Source organism: Carassius auratus, chromosome 27 (assembly GCF_003368295.1).
Source record: "Carassius auratus strain Wakin chromosome 27, ASM336829v1, whole genome shotgun sequence".
Classification (NCBI taxonomy): Eukaryota; Metazoa; Chordata; class Actinopteri; order Cypriniformes; family Cyprinidae; genus Carassius; species Carassius auratus.
Window position 1 is genome coordinate 23,762,066 of NC_039269.1, and position 22,561 is coordinate 23,784,626.

A 22,561-nucleotide genomic window follows, 5' to 3' on the forward strand; every position below is an offset into this window, starting at 1 on the left:
CAGACTTATTTTTCGCATAGTTTATGTTTAACACAATTGTTTTATTTACTCTTTAACAAGCCTGGTCTCTTTAGACGTATTCTGATTTACTAACAGTGCTTGAAGTTAGTTACACTAGGATAAAGCTTGTAAATAAATAAATTGTTACGAGTCAAAAAAAAAAAAAAAAACACTGCACTTTGTTTCAGAGCAGCTTTACAGAAAATCATAATGTTATTGTTAAGAATAGTTTCTTAACGCAGCCTTATATTAAGCAGTTTAGATGATATTTTCTCTATTGTGTGTGTGTGTGTGTGTGTGTGTGTGTATATATATATATATATATAAATTAGGGGTGTAACGGTTCACAAAATTCACGGTTCGGTTCGATACGATTCACTGGTGTCACGGTTCGGTTCGGTACGGTTCGGTACGTTTTAGATACAGCAAAAAGAAAAAAATTGGCAGATAAATTTCCTTGATTTTTTAAAAATGTTTTATTTATTAAAACTAACAAAGTATGTTTTTTGTTGTTGTTTTTTTTTACATTGAACAATGATGGAGCTATTCTTTACCCATCTTCTATGGTGTTTTCTTAGCAGCATACTGTATAAAACAAAAACAGCTCCTTATAAAAAAAAACGAAAATGTTATATTGTTGTAGTAGTTATGAACAAATACAAAGATGTAACTTTTTATATGGAACTCTATAACTCTTTATATTGAGTGTGTTTTTACTCAATTCTCTATAGGGCTTATGTTTTTTGGAACAAAGCAGGAATTACGGTCTGGCTGAAATGGGCTCGTGAAGGAATGTTGTAACGGGGCTCAATTACATTAAGCATGTTCTTAAAAACCTGCGTTTTCCACTACAGCGTAATGTGCTCGCTCACTCAGTACGCGCTGAAGGCTCGTTGCAAAAGGGTCTTTCCCACAGGACGCGGTACGCGCTGCGCTGGACCCTGGGCTCAGCGTTGCCCTTCAGATACCACGCGATTTGCGCTGCACTATGCCAAGAGTAAAGTAGGTGGAGTTTTCAAAACTGCCCGTGCATACGTTCTATTTATAACAGTTCTTCTATCTAATAATGTGCAGGCCTGTTAATTGTATCGTACTGCTCAGGAAATTCCGACACAATACAGTACTAGTGCATTTTTGGTTTCCGTGCTTGTTTGGATGCCCCGATCGACTGGTAAAGTGCACCCAAACACCAGACCTGTTGGTTATTGGAGGATCTTTTATTTCTGGTCTGTTAACGCATTGGCCATTTTGGACTACCTTGTTGAACGCATCTCATTATATTAAATATATATATATATATATATATATATATATATATTTTCCAAATATAATTAATTAGTCCAACGAACCGTTCGGTACATAATGCGTACCGCGTACCGAACCGAAAGCCTCGTACCGAACGGTTCAATACGAATACGCGTATCGTTACACCCCTAATATAAATATATATATATATATATATATATATATATATATATATATATATATATAGCCATAAGAATAGCAGTATTTATTCCTCTAATGAACAGTGTTGATGCTGCTTTGTTTTATCTAGATGCCGAACTTTATCTGGTTCACCCCGACCAAAGAGCTTCAAGAAGGTCCACTTCATCAAAAACATAAGACAGCATGATATGCGCAATGGAAGGTATGCATACAGCTACCCAACGGCCCACACACAGACATCTCACAGAGAAATGCACCCACACATCAAGTCTTTCAGCAAAAGACTCCCCCTGAATTTATTAAAAGATTTTTCTTGGTTCTCTTTTTTTTTTTTTTTTTTTTTTTTTTTTTTAATTTGCACAAAAAAAAAATCCCTTTTTGATGACCTTTTTCCTGGAACACTTGAAGTTGTAGAACCTGGAAAAGGAAAGAATGTTTTTCGTTACTCTTATGCAGATGTTCATCTGTGTGTGTGTGTGTGTGCGTGTGTGTGTGTGTGTGTGTGTATGTGTGTGTGAGATTTTTATCTCTTACTGACCCTCTTGTATTTTAAATTGATAGTTGAAGCAGACACACTCTAAAACCCAAACATTTGGGGCATGTTTTTTTATTGATTCTAGAGTGTTAGCCAGATGCTCTCTTTTATCTGAATGGGATTTTGAATTGGTGTGTTGTGAAACAAGAGGTGTGACCAGCTTTGTTTTTTCTTTGGGCATTTGAGAAAATCCATAAAATAAACAGTTTTGCAGCCTTGCAATTAAGTCACTGACTTTTATTTTGTAAAGCTAACTGCAGTGTCTGATGTGGCTGTACTTTGATCCAACACATTGTTTTATTTATGCTTCAGTTATTAGCAGTTGATGAACTTCTAAAGGAAATATAAGCACTTGAAAAGCTTTGGCAGAATAATAGATTCTTAAATCCTTTGTTTGTTTGTAAACATGTTCAGTTCTTCTCAGATATCTCAGTCAGGTTTTAATTTACTTCAAAGATTGTTTTTATAAGCAATTTGACTTTCTTTTTGTTTTCTTCTGATCTTTGTTGGATATTTCTAGATACAGTCCTACATAATTTATGACATACTATTTCATGTCAGTTATTTACTGCGTTTCTCTCATCTTTACCTGTGGTCCTGACCTCTATATTGACAAAATTCTCTTCAATTAGTTTATGTATCGTTTTGTCTTTATAGGATAGTCCTTATCAGTGGCAGAAGATCCTTCTATAGTGTTTTTTCTGTCCTGCCCTATCGAGATTGTAGCCAAACAGGGTACGTATTCTTCAGCATGTAAATCTTCTTTTTATCATCATCATCATTTTTATCCCTTCACTTTCGAGCCCTACCATTTTTTCCCCCCTTGGCCTTATCAATGGTTCCAAAAATAAACATCCTGTATTCATCTTCTATATAATATGTTATATTTTACATAAAGTATATACACTGAATGTTGTTTTTTAACTATTATTTAGATTTTTTCACATAGTGTTCTCATTTATTCAGTTGTTTTTAGACTGTATGCACAGATTGTTTGGTATACATTTTGTATCATGCATGGCTCTCCTGATTTTTGGTAGTACTTTTAATTCAGAGAGACTGACCAACAAGCTTGTGCATGCTTTAAATAAACCTCACCCTTGAATTTAGTTTTTTTTTTTTTTTTCTTTAACTGGAGCTATACAGCTGCAGCTATACAGCTATTTCTTTGATATTTAAAAAATAACATTTCTATGCCTTTATTTCTAACTTCTAATGGGACGTTTTTCTTACCTACACCTTGGCATTGCCTGCTTTCCCAATGTTTAAAGCTGAAGCTTGTAATTTATTTCCGTAATACATTAAAATGGTTTCTCCTATGACTTTCTAATATGCAGAGAAAACTGTAGGTAAGCCATATGCAGGTTTGTTTATCTGAAAATTGAGAGCTCTGTGATGGTGCTTTAAAACACTTGTTTGAGTATCTTGAAAATCTACAGCTCAACCAATGGTGTTAATTTGAGGCGAAAACCTGTTAGAAAACAGTTTTTTTTTTTTTTTTTTTACATTCCATTTAGTGATGCTAATAGAAATTACACACGTAAGCTTTAACATAGTTTTGGCTTTTTTGAGGCCTGCTTAAATTTCTGTTTACGGAGTAAAAATGCAATTTAAACAGTTCAGCTTGCTTTGAGCATAAGAGTGAAGACACGTTGTTGGTTTGTTTTTAATGATAGCAACTTGAGGGAATCCCAATCATTGGATTTATTACTATCTGAGATTAGGCTCTGTAGGGGATGGGGTACAGTAGACCTGGAGTCTTGCTGTATCCGTATTCATATACTTTATTAATAATGACTTAATACTGAACGTTTAGATGTTGCACTGTTTCTTTCCATTATTCCATTCACAAAAAAATAAAAAAGTGTTAATATTAATGCTTTAACAGAAGAAAACTTGAATAATTTGTGATACAGATTGTGAAACCGTATATTAAGTGGACAAAGGGCAGCGTTAAATCCATTTAAATGTCCATTTAAAAGCTGATAAAAGCCTTGTAGAGATAAAAGCCTCTCTTTATTATGATGTATTGTATAAAAGTCCCAGACCACAAGTGAAAATGCATTAGTTCACAATTTGCATTATTTAATCTGAATATCGTCCTCAATAGGTGTATTATTGTTTTAATAATTTTTAAGAAGGAACATGAATGTCAAAATGACTCTTTGGTTAATCCATCTTTTGTTTCAGTGAAAGTAGAGCTGACATTAACTTCAACACTTACTTGTTAATATTCCAATGGAAGAAAGAAAATTAGGGGCCAGTTGCATAAACTGTTTAGACTAGTCTTAAAATTTTTGTCTTTTTTTTCAAGAATGGTCATAACTTCAGTTTTGAAAAGGTAGATTGGTCTTATTTGTATTGAAAAGTGTATTCCAAAATATATATTGGAAAATTATAGTTTGACCAACTGCTATTTTGTCAAACTAGTTCTTAAGACAGTCTTAACATGTTGACTAAGTTTATGCAACTTGGCCCCTGACTTTTTGGACATGGTGAAAAACTGATTTGGACATTTTGATTAGAATGTTAGTAGATAATTTGCTTAAGTGGTTGATTAAATTTGACCTTGAAATGCTGAATGCTTCTTTGTTTTTAATGTGATCTCCAACATTTGGACCCCCTTGTATATAGTATTATATAACTGAATCTGCTTAATTATGCATTCATTATGATGAATGGCTCATGGCAAAATTCAGCATGATTTATTCCATTGATGTTTTGGCTTGGCTGATTTGGTAGTAAAGTGCACAGTATTGACAGAGCAATCTAAGTGGGGTTGTCCTGGGTAGAGTGCCAAGTTTATGTTCTGCTAGCATCAGTGCCACCAGTGGCCAAAGAGTATTAGATGATCCTGTATTCCTGATTGAGTGCTAACAAACTAAAATACACAAGGTTTATGTCAGCAAACTGTGAGGTGAACTGATGATTAGCTATGGGATTTCTATAAAATGGATCTACGTGTTGCTATGAACTGTTCCTGAAAATCTGGTTTTGTTTTTTAAATATTTTTATGAAGACTCTCAATGACACCTGTTCCTATTAGTTCTTGCCTTATGCTTTTCCATTCACCACGCTACTTGAAGGGCTCCTTTGCATTTTGCCTATAACTGCTGTCTATCCTCATGGGATCTGAGATTATTGATGCATCACTGAACATCTCAAAAATACTCTGCGCTAATGCTAATATCTGTCTGTTGTCTACTGACAAGAGTCTGCTTCTAAGTCTGCACATCAATAAGTTATTTAGTTATGCTGTAGTATGTTTGGTCTTAACAAGTTTAGTTGGTATACAAGCAGCCAAATTAAAGTGGTCACTAGACTTGGTTGTTATTTTTATTTTATTTTTATTTTTTTTGCAGTGTTAATTTTTTGTATTTTGTTTCTCCACTTTAGTAATCCTTTATGCATTGACAAAATGTCAACATTATTTACAGATGACCTAGATAATATGGTTTGTATTTCTGGTTCATATCATCGCATGTCAAATATTTCTTAAATCCACAAGTACACTGCAAACAAATCATGATGTTAGCAGAATTCATTTAGATAAATAAGTTGCATCAATGAGAAAAACGTCCTAAATGACTAAAACACTTCTGCATTTACAATTTGTACATAAATGTGGCTTCTGGGTGCTACTAATAGTTTTGTAGACACTTTTTTAGCTATGTAAAGGTAACTGAAGGCTAAAGAGTTTAAAGTAACCATTTTATATTTTTAATTTTTTTGTACTTACACATTATTTCAGCTAGCTGGCAAGGAAACTTTTCTCATTTATGTTTTTTATATATATATATAAAAAATCAGCTAATCTTTATTTTGTTTCAAATAATTATTATTTTTTAAGGTTTTACTTTTAGTTTAACTTTATTTGACAAAAATAACCCTCGTAACATAAATTAAACCTTTCATAATGGTTTAATACAGCTGTTATGCAATAAAAAAAAAAAAAAAAAAAAACGTCTTACATTCCTGTCATTTTTGCAGGAAATCAAAAAGAATTCCCTAAATTCTTATTGTCATGTGAGAGGCTGAATGATTTTTTTTTTTTGGACCCTGAAAATAACCTTTACTGTATGTGCTATCTTAGCCATCCATCCATTCACTTTATTTACAGATCAGATCCTTTTTTACATCCTTTTGTAAATAATTATTTATACATACATTTAATTCAGTAAATAATGTTTTAAAATAACATTTACTACATTAAAGTTAAAGTGTATAAAAAGGAATTTAAGAATAAGAATTTAATTTGTACAGTATTTGGTTTATTAACATCAACAATGCTATATGAAGTTTTTTTTCTTCTTTTTTTTTTCTTCCTGTTAAAGTCAAACATTTAAAATGTTACATGTAATACTTCTTAAGCTGTATTAGAAATAAAATAGCCAAGCAGTGAGCACAGCAGTGGCAGTGGTTTAGCAGCAGGTGAATTATGTTTGTCAGTACAGACTCTGAGATGTGCTCTTGCCCCAGCAGAGATGTGAAGGCAGAAAGTGGACGCCAGCGACACCCCTCAGGTGGCATGAGTGCCAAGGAGATGGTGATCGGCTTGGAGGGGGTTGAATTGGGTGCAGATGGCAAGGTGACTGTACCAATAATTTATTTTATTTTTTGTTTCTTTAGTGTTATTAATTACAGATATTTAACTTTTTATTACAAAATCTGTACAATCTATGTTTTCTATGGAAGCCGGTTTCCCCCACTAAATAAAAAATAAAACAAGCTAATTTTGACTTTTTAATCTCACAATTGATTTTTTTTTTTTTTTTTTCGCGGAATTTCAAGTTTATATCACACAATTCTGACTTTATAACTTGCAATTTTGAGAATGTCAGAATAAATGTTCAATTCTGAGTTTTTTTCTTGCAATTCTGACTTCTCCTTTTTCCTTTTTTTATAAAACATAATTGCGTGTTATAAAAACAAAATTGCAAGATATAAACTGTTAGAAAGTATATTAAGTTATGAAGTCATAATTGTGAGTTTATATCTCAATTGCATTTAATAAAGTCAAAGTCAGAATTGCAAGATATAAAAAAATTGTGAGAGGAAAAAATCGCAATTACCGTGTTTTATTTTTTATTCAGTGGCAGAAACCAGCTTCCATAGTTTTCACCTTTCTTTCCTATTTGTATATTAATTTTATAGCAAGTTTTGTGCCTAGTAAAAATCTTGATGAATATTTGACTACAGTTTCTGTAAATGTCTATACAGACAGTGTCATACACACAGTTCCTTTATCCAACCAATGTCCTGGGTCGTCGAAACACCATCGACTCCACGTCGTCTTTCTCTCAGTTTCGCAATGCCAGCCATCGCAGCCTCAGCCTGGCACGTGCCAACAGTAACCAGAGTAGCCTTGATACTGGTGCGTGTGCCAACAACTTGTCATGGCTCTTTCACTTTGCCTCATTCTGCCTAATACGTGCTTGTTTGGTTTTAATGAGCATTTTGGTAAGACCTCTGTTTAATAATGTGTTATTTATTAAGAAGGCTTGAGAAGGTCATAAACTTGTTGATACAAAATGCTTACCATACAACTGCTTTTCTAAATGTAGTACAATATATTTATTAAGCAGTATATTTGTTTTGAGTATTATGTGATCTCAGCACATGTAAAATCTGTTTATTTGCCTTCTCTTTTCTCATAGGGAATGAACTGGGAGATTTGAGGGAGTATGACCCCAATCTCCTGGATGACCCTCAATGGCCATGTGGAAAGCACAAAAGAGTGCTTATCTTTCCTTCATACATGGTGAGTTATCACGTAACACAATGAAAGACTTGACCGATTCACGAGGTGATTTATATTAACAAATAAAATTAAATATTTTAATTCCAAGGATCACCAAATATGATAAAATATTTCCTTTCTTAAAAAAATAAATATAGCTAAATTTCATGTATATACTATAGATGAATCTATGCTGTTTAGTAAAAATAAATGTTATATTATTGGTACAAAAGCAAAATTTAAATATTAAAATATTTATTTGACATTCATTTAACAGCATATATTTTTAAGTATTTTTTAGTTTTTCTTATTACTATGAAAATAATGTATAAACATGAACATACATGTGACGAGTGGGGCGGGGCCGAGAGACGTGGGCACGAGGAGTGAGGCCAGGTGTAGTGATTTGAGATGAGCTGCACCTGCGCCCCACCACCTGGCTCGAGTCCCACGTAGGAGATGGAAGGATATAAAACTGTAACGATATAAACTCCATAATCATCGGGAAGAAGGAGGCGGGAACCGGCGCACAATGAAAACACTTTAATAATTCAAAAATAAACACAAACTAGCGCACCAGCCCCTCACGGCCGACTGGTGCGCATAAATAAAAAGCAAAACATAAAATAATATCCAGGCCTGGCCCTCTCTCCTCCTTCACGGTCGTCGATCCAGTTTTATATCCTTCCATCTCCTACGTGGGACTTGAGCCAGGTGGTGGGGCGCAGGTGCAGCTCATCTCAAATCACTACACCTGGCCTCACTCCTCGTGCCCACGTCTCTCGGCCCCGCCCCACTCGTCACAATACTAGGGGTGTAACGATACGCGTATTCGTATTGAACCGTTCGGTACGACGCTTTCGGTTCGGTACGCGGTACGCATTATGTATACCGAACGGTTCGTTGGAGTAATTAATTATATTTGAAAAAAAAAAAAAAAGAGAGAGAGAAATATAATGATATGCGTTCAACAAGGTAGCCCAATAACCCAAACAACGTAACAGGCAACGCCCCTGACACTCCCGAAGAAGAAAAAAACACCAACTTATATGTTTATGTTAGGCTACTCAGCCAGGCGCTCGCTCACTCAGTACGCGCTGAAGGCTCGTTACAAAATAGCCAATGCGTTTAACAGACTAGAAATGAGAAGATCCTCCAATAACCAACAGGTCTGGTGTTTGGGTGCACTTTGGATTCCCTTTAAGCTATAATGGTGATGGCAAGAGAGTGGTGGATAAAAAAACAACGGTATGTCGCATCTGCAACATGACAGGGTACACCAGCGGGAATACAAAAAAAAAAAAAAAACACCAGCGGGAATATCTGGGATATATGCGTCAGTACTATCTGGGAAAAGACGAAAAAAAGGAGAAACATGCACGCAGCAAACTATCCCTGCAGCATTTAGACACTATAGCTTACAGGGAATCCAACCCAAACACCAGACCTGTTGGTTATTTTAGGATCTTATATTTCTGGTCTGTTAAATGCATTCAACATTTTGCAACGAGCCTTCAGCGCGTGCTGAGTGAGCAAGCGCCTTAGGGGCCGTTCACATATCGTGCCTAAATACGCATGGAAAACGCTAAGCGCGTCTTTCTCCTCCTTTCCAAAGCGCTCGGGCAGAAGCGCTCATGAGGCGTCTGTCTTTGCTAAGCAACAATGACGTGCTCTCTCCATGAGACGCGGAAATTTCAGCGAAGGATAAATGGATTTGCAGCTCTAAAAATCGCTTGCAGTAGCTCTGCTACTAAATTTATTTCAAAATTGCTATCCATATACAACTATGATCAGCTGATCCTTCATCTTGGCTGAGCTCTCAACGTTGTTACGGGAAAGGATGAAGCTGATTGGTTGGTTCTTGTCACATGACCCGCGGTGCGCTTGCGGCATTCTGAAAAGTTGAGATGTTTTTACATTTTGCTGTATCTAAAAGTATCGAACCGAACCGAACCGTGACATCAGTGTATCGTATCGAACCGAACCGTGAATTTGGTGAACCGTTACACCCCTACACAATACACTTTTTAGTTGTTATTAAAATTAATAATGTTGTAGGGAGTGTGTTAAAATGTTACACGTATTTGCTAAACACAAACATTTGACAGCCCTAAAAATACACTTTTATTTTTTAATCTTCTTTAGCCCCTTTCACACTGCACGTCGGACCCGGCAAATTGCTGGAACATTGTCGGGTCGCCTTCTGTGTGAAAGCAAACACGTCCTGGGATTGATTCCGGCATTGAACCCGGGTCGAGGACCTAGTAACATTGCTGGGTTCAACCCGGGACTAGCGCTGTGTGAACAAAAGCCAGATCTCATGCCGTGTCGTAGTGATGACGCACGTTATCGCGCGACTCTTTTACCGGCTGTTTTGAAGGAAGATCAACTTTCGCGACAAAAAAAATATGTGCAAACTGTAATGAAGCAGAGATCAGATAGTTCCTCACTTTCTGCGTTGACGCTGAGATCGTTCGCCAGCTTCAGTGAAAGTATAACGTGCCTAACGTTTTAGATTCGTACATTACATGTCACGTCCTGATGTCACGTGCCGTTACGGGATCTTAACGGGTTGTTTTCTTTTCCTGTCTATGGTTGTGTGTGAACGCACGCACATATTCCGGGTAATCACCAGTAATCACTGGCAGTGTGAAAGTGCATAATCTAGCGACCCGAGAACAGTTGCCGGAACACTTTACCCGTATATTTGCCAGAATCGCAGTGTGAAAGGGGCCTTTATTTCAGATGTTTAAAACTAATCGGAATACATGAAAATAGAAACAAATGTTGATATAAATTAAGTGTATAGAAATATTAAATTAATATGGATAGCATAGCTGAGAAAATGTGGTCTTTTAATGTGAATTTGATGGGGAAATATTAACAGTAAGGATGGCTGACTTTTGATCGCAGCGTTTGGTATCTTAACAGATATGAGCACAGTTTGAGACATTACGTGAAACTAGAAACACATATGAGATGAAATCTAATCTGAAATCTGAGAAGCAGGAGACTATAAGAAACTTTTGAGATGCAAAGATTTATTTTCTATGAAAAAAAACAAGACAGGTCATGTCACATGTGGCTTTTATTGTTTACTGTTACAGACACATTTACAGTGTGAACTTGAGTCCCTAGTTGTCAGTTAATTAGTAATGAACATTGTGCAGCAGAAATACCAGACCGGTGACCTTGAAAAATGCTTGTCTTCCAAACACTTGAAGAAGGACTATGCCTTTGTTTGTCTTCATTATTTTTATTCATTCATTTATTTATTTTTGTGTCCTATTTGTTTCTGTTGTTGACAACTGTAATAACTAGCGTCTAACTGTGATTTTTATCATTCTTAGATTACAGAAAAATACATTTCCAATTCGGCTTTATTTTTTTGTTTTAGCATTGTGTAGTACAGTAGACACATACTTGAACTTAAAATCTCAGACGGTTCAGGAGACAGCCTTCCCCTTCCTTCCATTGGTTATTTAATGCTTGTAACAATCACTATTGTGTTCTATGAAGGAAAGTTACCAATGCGAATGTATAAAAGAATTTCCATGCACATTATTTTGAGATAAAAGAACAAGGCCTCTGACATTTGTTTTATTATATCATATGCAACAATAAACATCCATTATTTTGATTTGAAAAATTGGAAGTTATGGTTATTGTAAGCATTAAAGTGTAACTCTAGGAGCTCGATTGAGCATGGCCAAGAAAAACACCCATTTTGAATCTGCAAACCGTTTCCAGAACAAATCCAGTCCCCATGCTTTGAAACTGGGCAGTGACTCAGTGGAAAACCCTTGTGATACGTCTGTACTCATATGTATGTTTGACAGCCAGTCTCAATGAATTCCCCCACTTATTTCCAGACCACAGTCATCGAGTATGTCAAACCCTCTGATCTCAAGAAGGACATGAATGAGACTTTCAAGGAGAAGTTTCCTCACATTCGTCTAACACTGAGCAAGATCAGAAGGTAAGAATGTTGCTATCCAGTTCTTCTTGTGTTGATAAATCAGCAGTCTAGTGTTCATGCTAAGTATTTAAATTTGGCAGGGATGTACACAAAACCCTTGCATCACAACATCAAGTATTTTCATGGCCAATTAACACTGACATTTTTGAAATCTTGTTAATACTGAGTGACATGCAATACCGTTTTGAGAGTGATTTCATAAAGAGCCAATTATTGAGAAATGTTTTTTTTTAAGCAAAGCAATTTTGGACATTGTTTTATGTTTTTTATTTTTATTTTTATCGTACAATATTTTATTTGGAAATTCGAACAATTCATTTGAATTCGTTTTAAAATAATATTCATAATTCTTAAATGTTTGAATACACCTGTCAAATAAAATTTCTCAATAAATAAATCATATCTCAACATTGTTTAGGAGTAGAATAGAACATAACACTCAAAATGTATTTCTGGTTAAAAATAATTCAAAAGGATCATTCAGATTACATAAATGTTACATAATTTCTACGTATCCTAAAATATCTGAAACAATCACATTGCCAGTCCCTGGAAAGCAGTGAAGAAATGAAATAAGTCAGCAATTCAATCCAGATTTAATCCTTAACACTGGTCTTAATACTTTACAGAGTTAAGATTGCTTGTAATTTGGAATCAAACCAAACCAATGGCCAAATTAGTCACATGCAGCAAGTGTAAATACAAAAGAGTTTTGCCAGCTAAATAAAGCAGATTGTGCTTTCATAAACCATGAGATGCTAAGAAGAAAGGGTAGAATGAACTGGATGATATCAAGGGTTTCAACAAAGAGTTTTTGATGTATTTACTGTAACTTTGTACAATAACTTTTATAAATATTTAAATATTCCATAACATCTGAGTAACCTGAGGACTGATGAATTGTTGTAGCCTGAAGAGAGATATCCGTAAACTAGCTCAGGAGGTGTGTGGCTATGAGGAGTCCACGGTGGCCATGGCCTTCGTTTACTTTGAGAAGCTGGTGCTGCAGGGTAAACTCAACAAACAGAACCGCAAACTCTGCGCAGGCGCCTGCGTCCTCCTCGCAGCCAAGATCGGAGGAGACTTGAAGAAACACGAAGTCAAGCTTCTGATTGATGTGAGTTTATCTTTGCACAGACTCTTTGTGCTCCTTACCTGAAGCTCCCAAATCGAGGGACCTCGTGACCACAGCTTCTAGACAGATGTTATTTACATATCCAATGGTCCTTAAGACTGATGTTTTGTCTCCGAATAATGGCACATCTGACAAAATGAGCTCTCTTTAAACCTCATTACTGTTGAATGTTTCTGTGTTGTGTAACGATGATCTTGAATTGGTGTTATATAATGAGAACTCTTGATCTCTTCCTCTTTAGAAACTGGAGGAGAGGTTTAGGGTGAACCGTCGAGAGCTAATCGCCTTTGAGTTCCCCGTTCTCGTGGCTCTAGAGTTCAACCTGCATCTTCCAGAGCATGAAGTCATGCCCCATTACAGACGCCTTCTGCAGAACTCTTAGCGACAGCCCCATCAGGGTAGTCCTCCTTCTCTCCTGATCTTCTCACCCCAGAAACCCCCTATGCACATCCAACGTCCACTATCATCTCCAGATGTTGAAATAAAGACACTATTCCACTGTTCTCTTTTCAGCCAAAGTGACAACTCTATACTCCAAGAAGTTACTTTCTAAAGGGAGTACATTTTCCTGGACTGTTGATGTCTCAGTTTACTGAGGACATTTTAAAGTGTTCGGCTGTTTTCCACTTAAAGAGTTGTAAGCGTTAAAGAAATGGTAAACAATCTGTCATGATTTGCTCATCCCCATTATTCACTATTTGTATGCTGTTTTTCCCCCCTTGAAATGCCAAAAGAAAACTTTTGAAGAATCTTCATGTTGTTCTTTTCCATACATTTACAGTGTTCAGTGACAATGGCAGTCAAGCTCAGAAAACACATCATACAATAACTTTTTTGTGCAGAATATTTTAATTTCTGACGGATGGTTCATCCAAAAATTCAAATCATTCCAAATGTGTATACATTTCTAAGTTTTTGTCTATACAATGAAAGTCCACTGGGTCCAAGAAATTGACATTTTTCAAAAATATCAACTTGTGTTCCAAAGTGGTTTATAGAGTAGATGATGACAGGATTTTCATTTGTGTAAAACATCCCTTTAAACATTATTTACTGAAATAATCTCCCCCTTCACCAAAATTGTGTTCCATGAAAAAAGAACTGCATTTCAGTGTGAAAATTGCGTAAGACGAGTCGAGGTTGAGCAAATCATGATGGAACTTTTAGTAAATTTCTATCAAGTTTGATTTCTTTAGGTTACAGTATTCCTGAATTTTTTCCATTCTTCTCCATATTTCCTTAACACTCTGCCAAATCAGACTAATTTCACTGCACTCTCAGTTGAAAGCCTTAAAAAATAGTCGAATGATCCTGAACTCTGGCAAGTATGTGACTGTTTCTTATGTACGACAAGTGCACTTTTCAAGTCTTGTGAATGGCAGACCTTTATGGCATCTGCAGAAGCTGTAGGTGGAGGGGTTTTCATCTCATTTCTCATTTAAATTCATTTCAGCCAGCGGTCCCTCTGTTAGTGTGACCACCGAGCAAAAATATGTTGCAGACAGTTACAACGACATCTGTTGTGGGACTTTTATACAGTTCTTAAGAGGTACATTTGCGTACCCCATCGTTGTTTTTTTACCCTTGTGTGTTGACTTTGACAGTTTAGTGTGGTGTGGCTTGCTGCACTCATGGTTACTGTGGTTGTGCTCTATGTTAGAGTGGATTCTGAGCACATTTGTAGTGCTACACTTTATGAAGCAACATTTGGTCATACTGCTGATAATCAACGCTATTTTGCCGAGCTAGGCTCAACAGTGGCGGGAATATAATCTGTATGACTAATATGCTACGGTGTTGACTAATGCATGTACACCAAAGCAGTGTTAAACTTGCTTTTGACTTGTAAACACTTCTTTTTGAGAATATGTTTTGATTTGATGATTGTTTTAAATCTGTTTCCTCTGAACCAGATATTTTCTATCACCATTGGTGGTACAGTATTGTGTGTAAGATGAATTTTATCTCACAGTGCACGGACTGTGTTACTATATTCATAATCCCATTTTTTTATATGTAAAGTGTATAACGTTCACTATGCACTACTCCTTTCCATAAATCAGTTGTAAAGAACAGTTAGAGATTGATGCGAAATAAAAGCAGCTGAGAAGTATCTAATAGCTGGAGTTAAACTTTCTTTTAGAAGAGTAATGGCAAACTTGCATTTAACCATTTAACTCTAAAATAAATAATGCCTAGAATGTGAAGAGTTATAAAAGAACAAGATTTGGCCTTGTCAAATGCACTTTAGGATTTGTTAGCAAGTAACTGGGATGCCCAAAACAGATGAAACATTTGTGTAAATATGCTTCTTTGCTTGTTCAATAAAAAGCTACATTTTGAATATGTCATAAAATATTTTTTTTTATGTGTTCTCGATGCATCAATATAATTAATATATTGATATAACCTTCTTACTTGCTTAGTTAGACCTTTTAAATATTTTGCCTAATTTAGAGAAATTCTTTGGTTTGTTACATCATGAATGCTTTTTGGCTTCTGCACTTTGTTTATATGATCTCTATGCCTAATTTAATTCTTTGGTTGTAATCACAACAAAGTAATTTAAAGAAATCATCTCATTTATTATTAGGAGCTGGCTTTATTAAAAAAAGAAAAAATTGTGTGATTTTGTAAAATATACATAATAGGCCTTAAACCATGAAAAAACATGATGGGTTCGTTTCCGGTAAACAGGAAATGCTGTGTAACTCCATTCTTCATTTTTGACCACATGTTGAAACAACTTTAGAGAAGTTTCCCCAACACCCATCTTGGTGATTTTAACATTCATATAGACACTCTTAGCTTACATCATCTCCTTCAGCTGCTCTCTCTCCCCTACAAGTGTTATAGAGAACACTTCTACAATGGATTGTAGCGTATTATCTTACTGGTTATCTTGATACAGTATGTCAATACCACAGTATTTCAAACAATCACGATCTCTTAAACACCAGCTCCTCTAGCTCCTTACTAGGGACCACAAATAATCTTTTGCTTTAGTAGTCTGCAGTTTACCTGATAAATATATTTAAATGACATTTAAGTTAAACATGTTTTAGCCAACTTTACTTACTGAAGCTAATTTTGATTTATCAAATCTCAATTTTGATCCCTGCTTCTTACGTCACAAGAACAGTCTACTTCTGCAGATAACAACATCTACCCTGAACTCCACTTTCTTAACACGACTTAATGCTTAGAAAAGATGGCTACGCCCCTGAGTAGAAGAAAACTGTTGTTCCTGTGGCTCAGTGGTAGAGCATTGCGTTAGCATTGCGAAAGGTCATGGGTTCATTTCCCAGGGAACACACATACTGGTAAAATAATGTGTAGCCTTATATAAAAGCGTCTGCTAAATGCAGAAATGTAAATGTTCTGCTAATTCATGTTCCACAATAAAGAAGATTCAGTCAACTGAACTCAAGCTCAATTCCTTCTTCAATTTGCCACATTCCCTTGAAACATGCATCAAAGCAACTTGTGTTTGACGACTGCAAACTCTCTTATGTTATACCTCAACTGTACTGACTGCCAGAATCAACTTCAAGACGATTCCAATGGCATTAACTATGGTACTTCTAATCCTTCCTCAAACAGTAGCCAAGCCGATAAATACACTTGGTTATTCTGAATCAAGTCACCAGCCTCTCCCATCTGTCTACTTGACATCCAGTTCATCTATGAACTCCCAGACACAACAGAACATAGATGACTCCCCAGTAATATATTTCACACTCCATCTAAAATCAAAAATACTCTACACAAGTATGTGACAGCAGTCATTAAGGCTTGGCCAGTGCATTGCAAGTGTGTGGTTTTGTTACATATGTTGTTGTGTTAGTGTTGCAATAGAAAACCACTGTATTCTAAAGGAAAGATTAAGTTTCCTTCAATAGTCTGAGACGTAGTGTCAAGTAATTAAATACCTGTTGAAAACTTAACTTCCTCAACAATCAGAATCAGAATCAGAATGAGCTTTATTGCCAGGTATGTTTACACATACGAGGAATTTGTTTTCGTGACAGAAGCTCTGCAGTACAACAGAATGACAGCGACAGAACATAAAACACATAATAAAAGAATAAAAAATATAAAAAAAATACAAATAAGTAGATAGTGAATGACAATATACAAATTGGCAATTGTAGGCAGGTATATTTACAAAATGCAGTTATGTATGTACATGTATATTATGTGCAAAATTTAAGTGTATACTAAGTATGTGTGTTAGATAAATAAGTGTATGTGTATATAAATATAAAGTGTAGTGTGTTCGCAGTTGTTATCAGCTGTTCATAAGATGGATTGCCTGAGGGAAGAAACTGGTCCTGTGTCTGGTCGTTCTAGTGCTCAGTGCTCTGTAGCGTCGACCAGATGGCAACAGCTCAAAGAGGGAGTGTGCTGGATGTGAGGGGTCCAGAGTGATTTTGACAGCCCTTTTTCTCACTCTGGATAAGTACAGTTCTTGAATAGAAGGGAGGGTTGTACCAATGATTCGCTCAGCAGTCCGGACTACCCTCTGTAGTCTTCTGAGGTCAGATTTAGAAGCTGAGCTGAACCAGACAGTTACTGAAGTGCAGAGGATGGATTCAATGATGGTGGAGTAGAACTGTTTCTGCAGCTCCTGTGGCAGGTTAAACTTCTTCAGCTGGCGAAGGAAGTACAACCTCTGCTGGGCCTTTTTTACGATAGAGTCAATGTGAATGTCCCACTTCAGGTCCTGAGAGATAGTGGTGCCCAGGAACCTGAATGACTCCACTGTGGTCACAGGGCTGTTCATGATGGTGAGTGGGGGGAGAGCAGGGGCGTTTCTCCTGAAGTCCACGATCATCTCCACTGTTTTGAGCGTGTTAAGCTCCAGGTTGTTGAGAGTGCACCAGACAGCCAGCTCTTTTACCTCCTGTCTGTAAGCAGACTCGTCACCGTCCTGAATGAGGACGATGAGTGTGGTGTCGTCTGCAAACTTCAGGAGCTTGACAGAGGGGTCCTTAGATGTGCAATCGTTGGTGTACAGGGAGAAGAGCAGTGGGGAGAGAACGCAGCCCTGGGGAGCTCCGGTGCTGATTGTACGGGTGCTGGATGTGTATTTTCCCATCCTCACTAGCTGCTGCCTGTCTGTCAGGAAGCTGTTGATCCACTGACAGACGGAGATGGGCACGGAGAGCTGATTTAGTTTGGGCAGGAGGAGGTTTGGGATGATCGTGTTGAAGGCCGAGCTGAAGTCCACAAACAGGATCCTCACATAAGTCCCCGTTCTGTCTAGGTGTTGCAGAACATAATGCAGTCCAATGTTTACTGCATCGTCCACAGACCTGTTTGCTCTGTAGGCAAACTGAAGAGGATCCAGCAAGGGTCCAGTGATGTCCTTCAGTTGGGCCAGCACCAGTTTTTCAAATGACTTCATGACTACAGACGTTAGAGCCACAGGCCTGTAGTCATTTAGTCCTGAAATTTTGGGTTTCTTAGGGATGGGGATGATGGTGGAACATTTGAAGCATGAAGGTACTTCGCACAGCTCCAGCGATCTGTTGAAGATCTGTGTGAAGATGGGGGCCAGCTGGTCAGCACAGGATTTCAGACAGGCTGGTGTAACACAATCTGGTGCTTTTTTCCTTTTCTGCTTCCGGAAGACCTGGCGCACCGCATCCTCGCTGATCTGAATTGCAGGTGTGGGGGAGAGGGGGGATGCAGGAGGTGAGAATGGTGAGAGTGCTTGATTGGAGAGGTGTTCAGGATGGGTTGCAGGAGCGGTTAATGGTGTTAACTGTTGTTTGGAGAGGTGTTCAGGGCTGGTTGCAGGAGTTGTGAAGGGTATGAATGGTTGTGAGGGGAGGCGTTCAGGGCAGGTGATGGGTGTTCTTTCAAACCTGCAGTAAAACTCGTTCAGATCGTCAGCCAGTCGTTGATTCTCTACAGTGCTGGGGGGTGGTGTCTTGTAATTGGTGATCTTCTTTAGACTTTTCCACACTGATGCGGAGTCGTTGGAAGTGAACTGAGTCCTTATTTTTTCGGAATAATTCCTCTTTGCCACTTTGATCTCCTTTTCCAGTGTGTATTTAGCCTGTTTATACAAGACATTGTCCCCCTTCACGTAAGCATCTTCTTTGGCCTGACGGAGCTGTCTCAGTTTTGCAGTGAACCACGGTTTGTCATTGTTGTAAATTAGTTGAGTCTTTGTAGGAATACACATATCCTCACAGAAACTGATATATGATGTTACGGTCTCTGTGAGTTCATCCAGATCGGTGGCAGCAGATTCAAAAACACTCCAATCAGTGAGGTCAAAACAAGATTGTAAATCCTGCTCTGCTTCATTAGTCCATCTTTTTACAGTCCTTGATACAGGTTTAGCTGATTTTAGTTTCTGCCTGTAGGATGGTATAAGATGAACCAGAAGGTCATCTTATACCAATATAAGTAATACAAGTAGAAGATGCGTGAACACTACAGTGGAATCTTCAAGTTTACTCGGCTAGATTAACTGGTCCGCATGGACATAAACAGACTATGCTGATGCCAAAAATGATGTCATAGATGGTGCAAAGTATACTTCGGACTTTATATTATTATTATATTAACATGCAGAGTTCATCTGTCTAGTTCAGGGGTGTCCAATCTTGCTCCTCGAGGGTTAGAATTTAAGAGTATATTCACAAATTCCTTTTTTTGGTTAGATTGATTTGAACTCAAGTTTGTTTCCCCTCTTGGAGCGAATGTTTTGGGAAGGTGTGAATACATCAATCGCTCTTGTGTGCAGACCAAACAACAGTATCGAGACCAAGCTGAAGAAGTGGTCTCAGTCTGCTTCCAAATGAACTCTGGTTTGGTTGAATGGATGAACCAATGAATGGATGACCTCAAGCACACATGTGCTTTTCTTTACAATTTCTGGTTCACTAGCAAAAAGGGTAGTGTGAAACTGAACCACACAAAACAAAAAATAAATCAACATTGTATTTGGACAGGACTAAAGCTAGTGAACTAGCTGACTTTCCTGGTGTGAATACACCCTTAGTCCCGCAGAGTTTACCTCTAACCTGCCACAACACAGTTCCCTGGAAGTTTTTAGTACATTAACATTACATTTACATTAATTCATTTGGCAGATGCTTTTATCTAAAGTGACTTACAATTGAGGATTTACAAGCAATTTACCATAAGATGGCAATAAACACAAGAAGTGCCTGTTATACAAGGTTTCAGTCATCGTTCAAATTAGTTTAAAGCTAGGATAGTGATAATTAGATTACAGAAAAAAAAATGAAGGCATAGAATTTGGAGTTAAGCAGGTAATTTCACCAACAGGGCAAGGTGAAAGATAATTTCGTCTAGAGTGATTTTGTGCCTCTCTGCATTGGGACGAGCCGCCACTCGTTTACTGACCACAGGCTTCTGCCCATGGCTGTTCTATAGGCAAGCACCAATGACTTGAACTTGATGACCAGCTGCGATTGGTAGCTAGTGCAGAGAGATGAGAAACAGTGTGAAATGGGCTCTCTTTGGCTAACTGAAAACAAGACACGCTGCTGCATTTTTAGTCATTTACAGAGTAATCCTGAAGACCTTGATTAGATGGTTTATGTGTATTTAATTAAGACTGGAGCTAAACTCTGCTAAACTCTGCAGAACAGTGGCCCTTCAAGAGCAAGATTTGACACCTTTGTCTAAGAAATCAAATTTTTGAAGGATAAAATACATAGTGTGTGTCACATTCAATTGGGTTGCTTGTAGTATGATTCAACTTGTATACATGCTGGATGAAGCTGAGCTTAGACCCTGTGCTAGATGGCAAACTTTGTACTTGTATACTTTTATACAAAAGTATACTGTATATGCACATGTCCATTAAGTCCACAGGACTGAAAGGCAGGGCTCTCAAACCCTCCTCTTAAGCCCCTTTCACACTGCCATTCCGGCAAATACAGGGGTAAAGTGTTCCTGCAATTGGTCCCTGGTCGCTAGATTTTGCACTTTCACACTGCCAGTGATGACCCGGTATATGTGCGTGCTTTCACACACAACCCTTGAAGATCCCGTAACGACACGTGACATCAGCGTGTGACGTGTAATGTACGAGTCGACAATGCTAGGCATGTTATACTTTCACTGAAGCAAGCAAATGGTCTCGGATATGTTTTCGTCGCGAATGTTGATCTTCCTTCAAAACAGCCGGTAAAAGACTTGCGCGATAACGCGCGTCATCACTTCGACACGGAATTAGATCTGGCTTTTGTTCACACAGCGCTAGTCCCGGGTCGAACCCCCCAATGTTACTAGGTCCCCGACCCGGGTTCAATTCGGTAATCAATTCCGGGACGTGGTTGCTTTCACACAGGAGGCGACCCGGCAATGTTCCGGAATTGATTACCGAATTGAACCCAGGTCGGGCGTTATCGAGCGACTCTTTTATCGTCTGTTTTGAAGGAAGATCAACATTCGCGACTAAAACATATGTGCAAACTGTAATGAAGCAGAGATCAGTTAGTTCCTCACTTTCCGTGCTGACGCTGAGATCGTTTGCTTGATGTGGAGTCGGACAGTACTGTACTCAACTGTAGTAAAGCAGAACATTACTGCAATATGTTTGCAGATATTTAGGAAAAATGCTAACTTCACATATTTGTTTATTTGAAAAACAATGCTATAGCCAGTTATTCGCCTTTGAAACAAAGCAATAAGCCCCAAGAAGCCGTGGTTTACAGGTGAATTTATAACAGCTAAGGGGCATTGTTAGGCACAACGTGAACCAGCCCACTGTCAGTTTACCCAATAGAAGTTCAACATCCCAGGTCGCAAGCTGGCAGAAAATGGCTGCCACTGAAGCCAGGAAATGACCTCGGTCAGAGATTGCAAATTCTACTCGACCTAAAAAGTCTCCAAATCTATCTAACAAGCTCTGGTCTAGTGTTGTCTAGCTCTGCCCTTACAAAAAATACGTTTATTCAAGTGTGCTATTAGTATACTTCTTTTAAACTAAAAAATAGAGAAGTATGCTTTTAGTTGACTTTTTATGTACTTCTCAGAAATGGGCTCTATGGACTCCTCAGAAATATACTTAAATTTACATTTAAGCAGTGGCGGTTTCTCCATTAGGGCGATTGGGCGACGCAACACCAAAGGAAAGGGAGGGATTTTTTTTTTCTTTTACATTCAACCACAGTGTTAAACGCGTAGTATGGAATTTTTGGCCACCAGGGGTCACTCAATCAAAATAATAACATAAGACGTATTTTGATGACGTCGGGAAAGAGCGTAAGGCTCATGGGAGTTGTTGTTCATTGGAACACGCGCTCTGTCGCTCCCTATCATCACTCATTCTAACTTAGTATTTTGACAATCACGTCTTTTCGAAAGGAGAGATATAGACGGTTTCAACGGCAACAACATAAACAAACGTTACTGCTCATGAGCGCTTTTGTGGACCTAACTTAACTTCCTGTAGACTTTCAAAATAGAATCAATAACAACAGCCAAGTCCCTCTAGAGAAGATATTTTTTTGATAACAAACAAAATGTTTGCTGCGTGGATCAGGCGGACTTAATGAAAATGCAATTCATTATTTGCCAACAGTAGATGTTTTAAAGCATAGACATAAAGCGCGAGAAATAGAGGTTTCCCCAGTAACAGCTGTAAACAAAGCAGAGCTGGTACGCTCATACGCTGCTATCATATAACATATAACATGCAAGTCTTCCTTCAGAAAAACAGCGATATAAAAA

The 22,561-nt window shown here is 37.6% G+C and overlaps 1 protein-coding gene across 3 annotated transcripts in view; it reads left to right on the forward strand.

Moving 5' to 3' along the window:
* cables1 (Cdk5 and Abl enzyme substrate 1) overlaps positions 1–15,183 on the forward strand; it is a 29,444-nt gene extending 14,261 nt beyond the window's left edge. For 2 of the 3 annotated variants that reach the window (XM_026206788.1, XM_026206790.1), the window contains 8 exons: positions 1,556–1,648; positions 2,639–2,716; positions 6,464–6,569; positions 7,202–7,355; positions 7,639–7,742; positions 11,594–11,700; positions 12,610–12,817; positions 13,077–15,183. In XM_026206788.1, the coding sequence (XP_026062573.1) occupies positions 1,556–1,648; positions 2,639–2,716; positions 6,464–6,569; positions 7,202–7,355; positions 7,639–7,742; positions 11,594–11,700; positions 12,610–12,817; positions 13,077–13,217 (991 nt within the window). In that variant the 3' untranslated portion in view covers positions 13,218–15,183. The remainder of the gene's footprint in view (positions 1–1,555; positions 1,649–2,638; positions 2,717–6,463; positions 6,570–7,201; positions 7,356–7,638; positions 7,743–11,593; positions 11,701–12,609; positions 12,818–13,076) is intronic. The other variant, XM_026206791.1, reaches the window with a different exon arrangement.
* Positions 15,184–22,561: the final 7,378 nt, after the last annotated feature.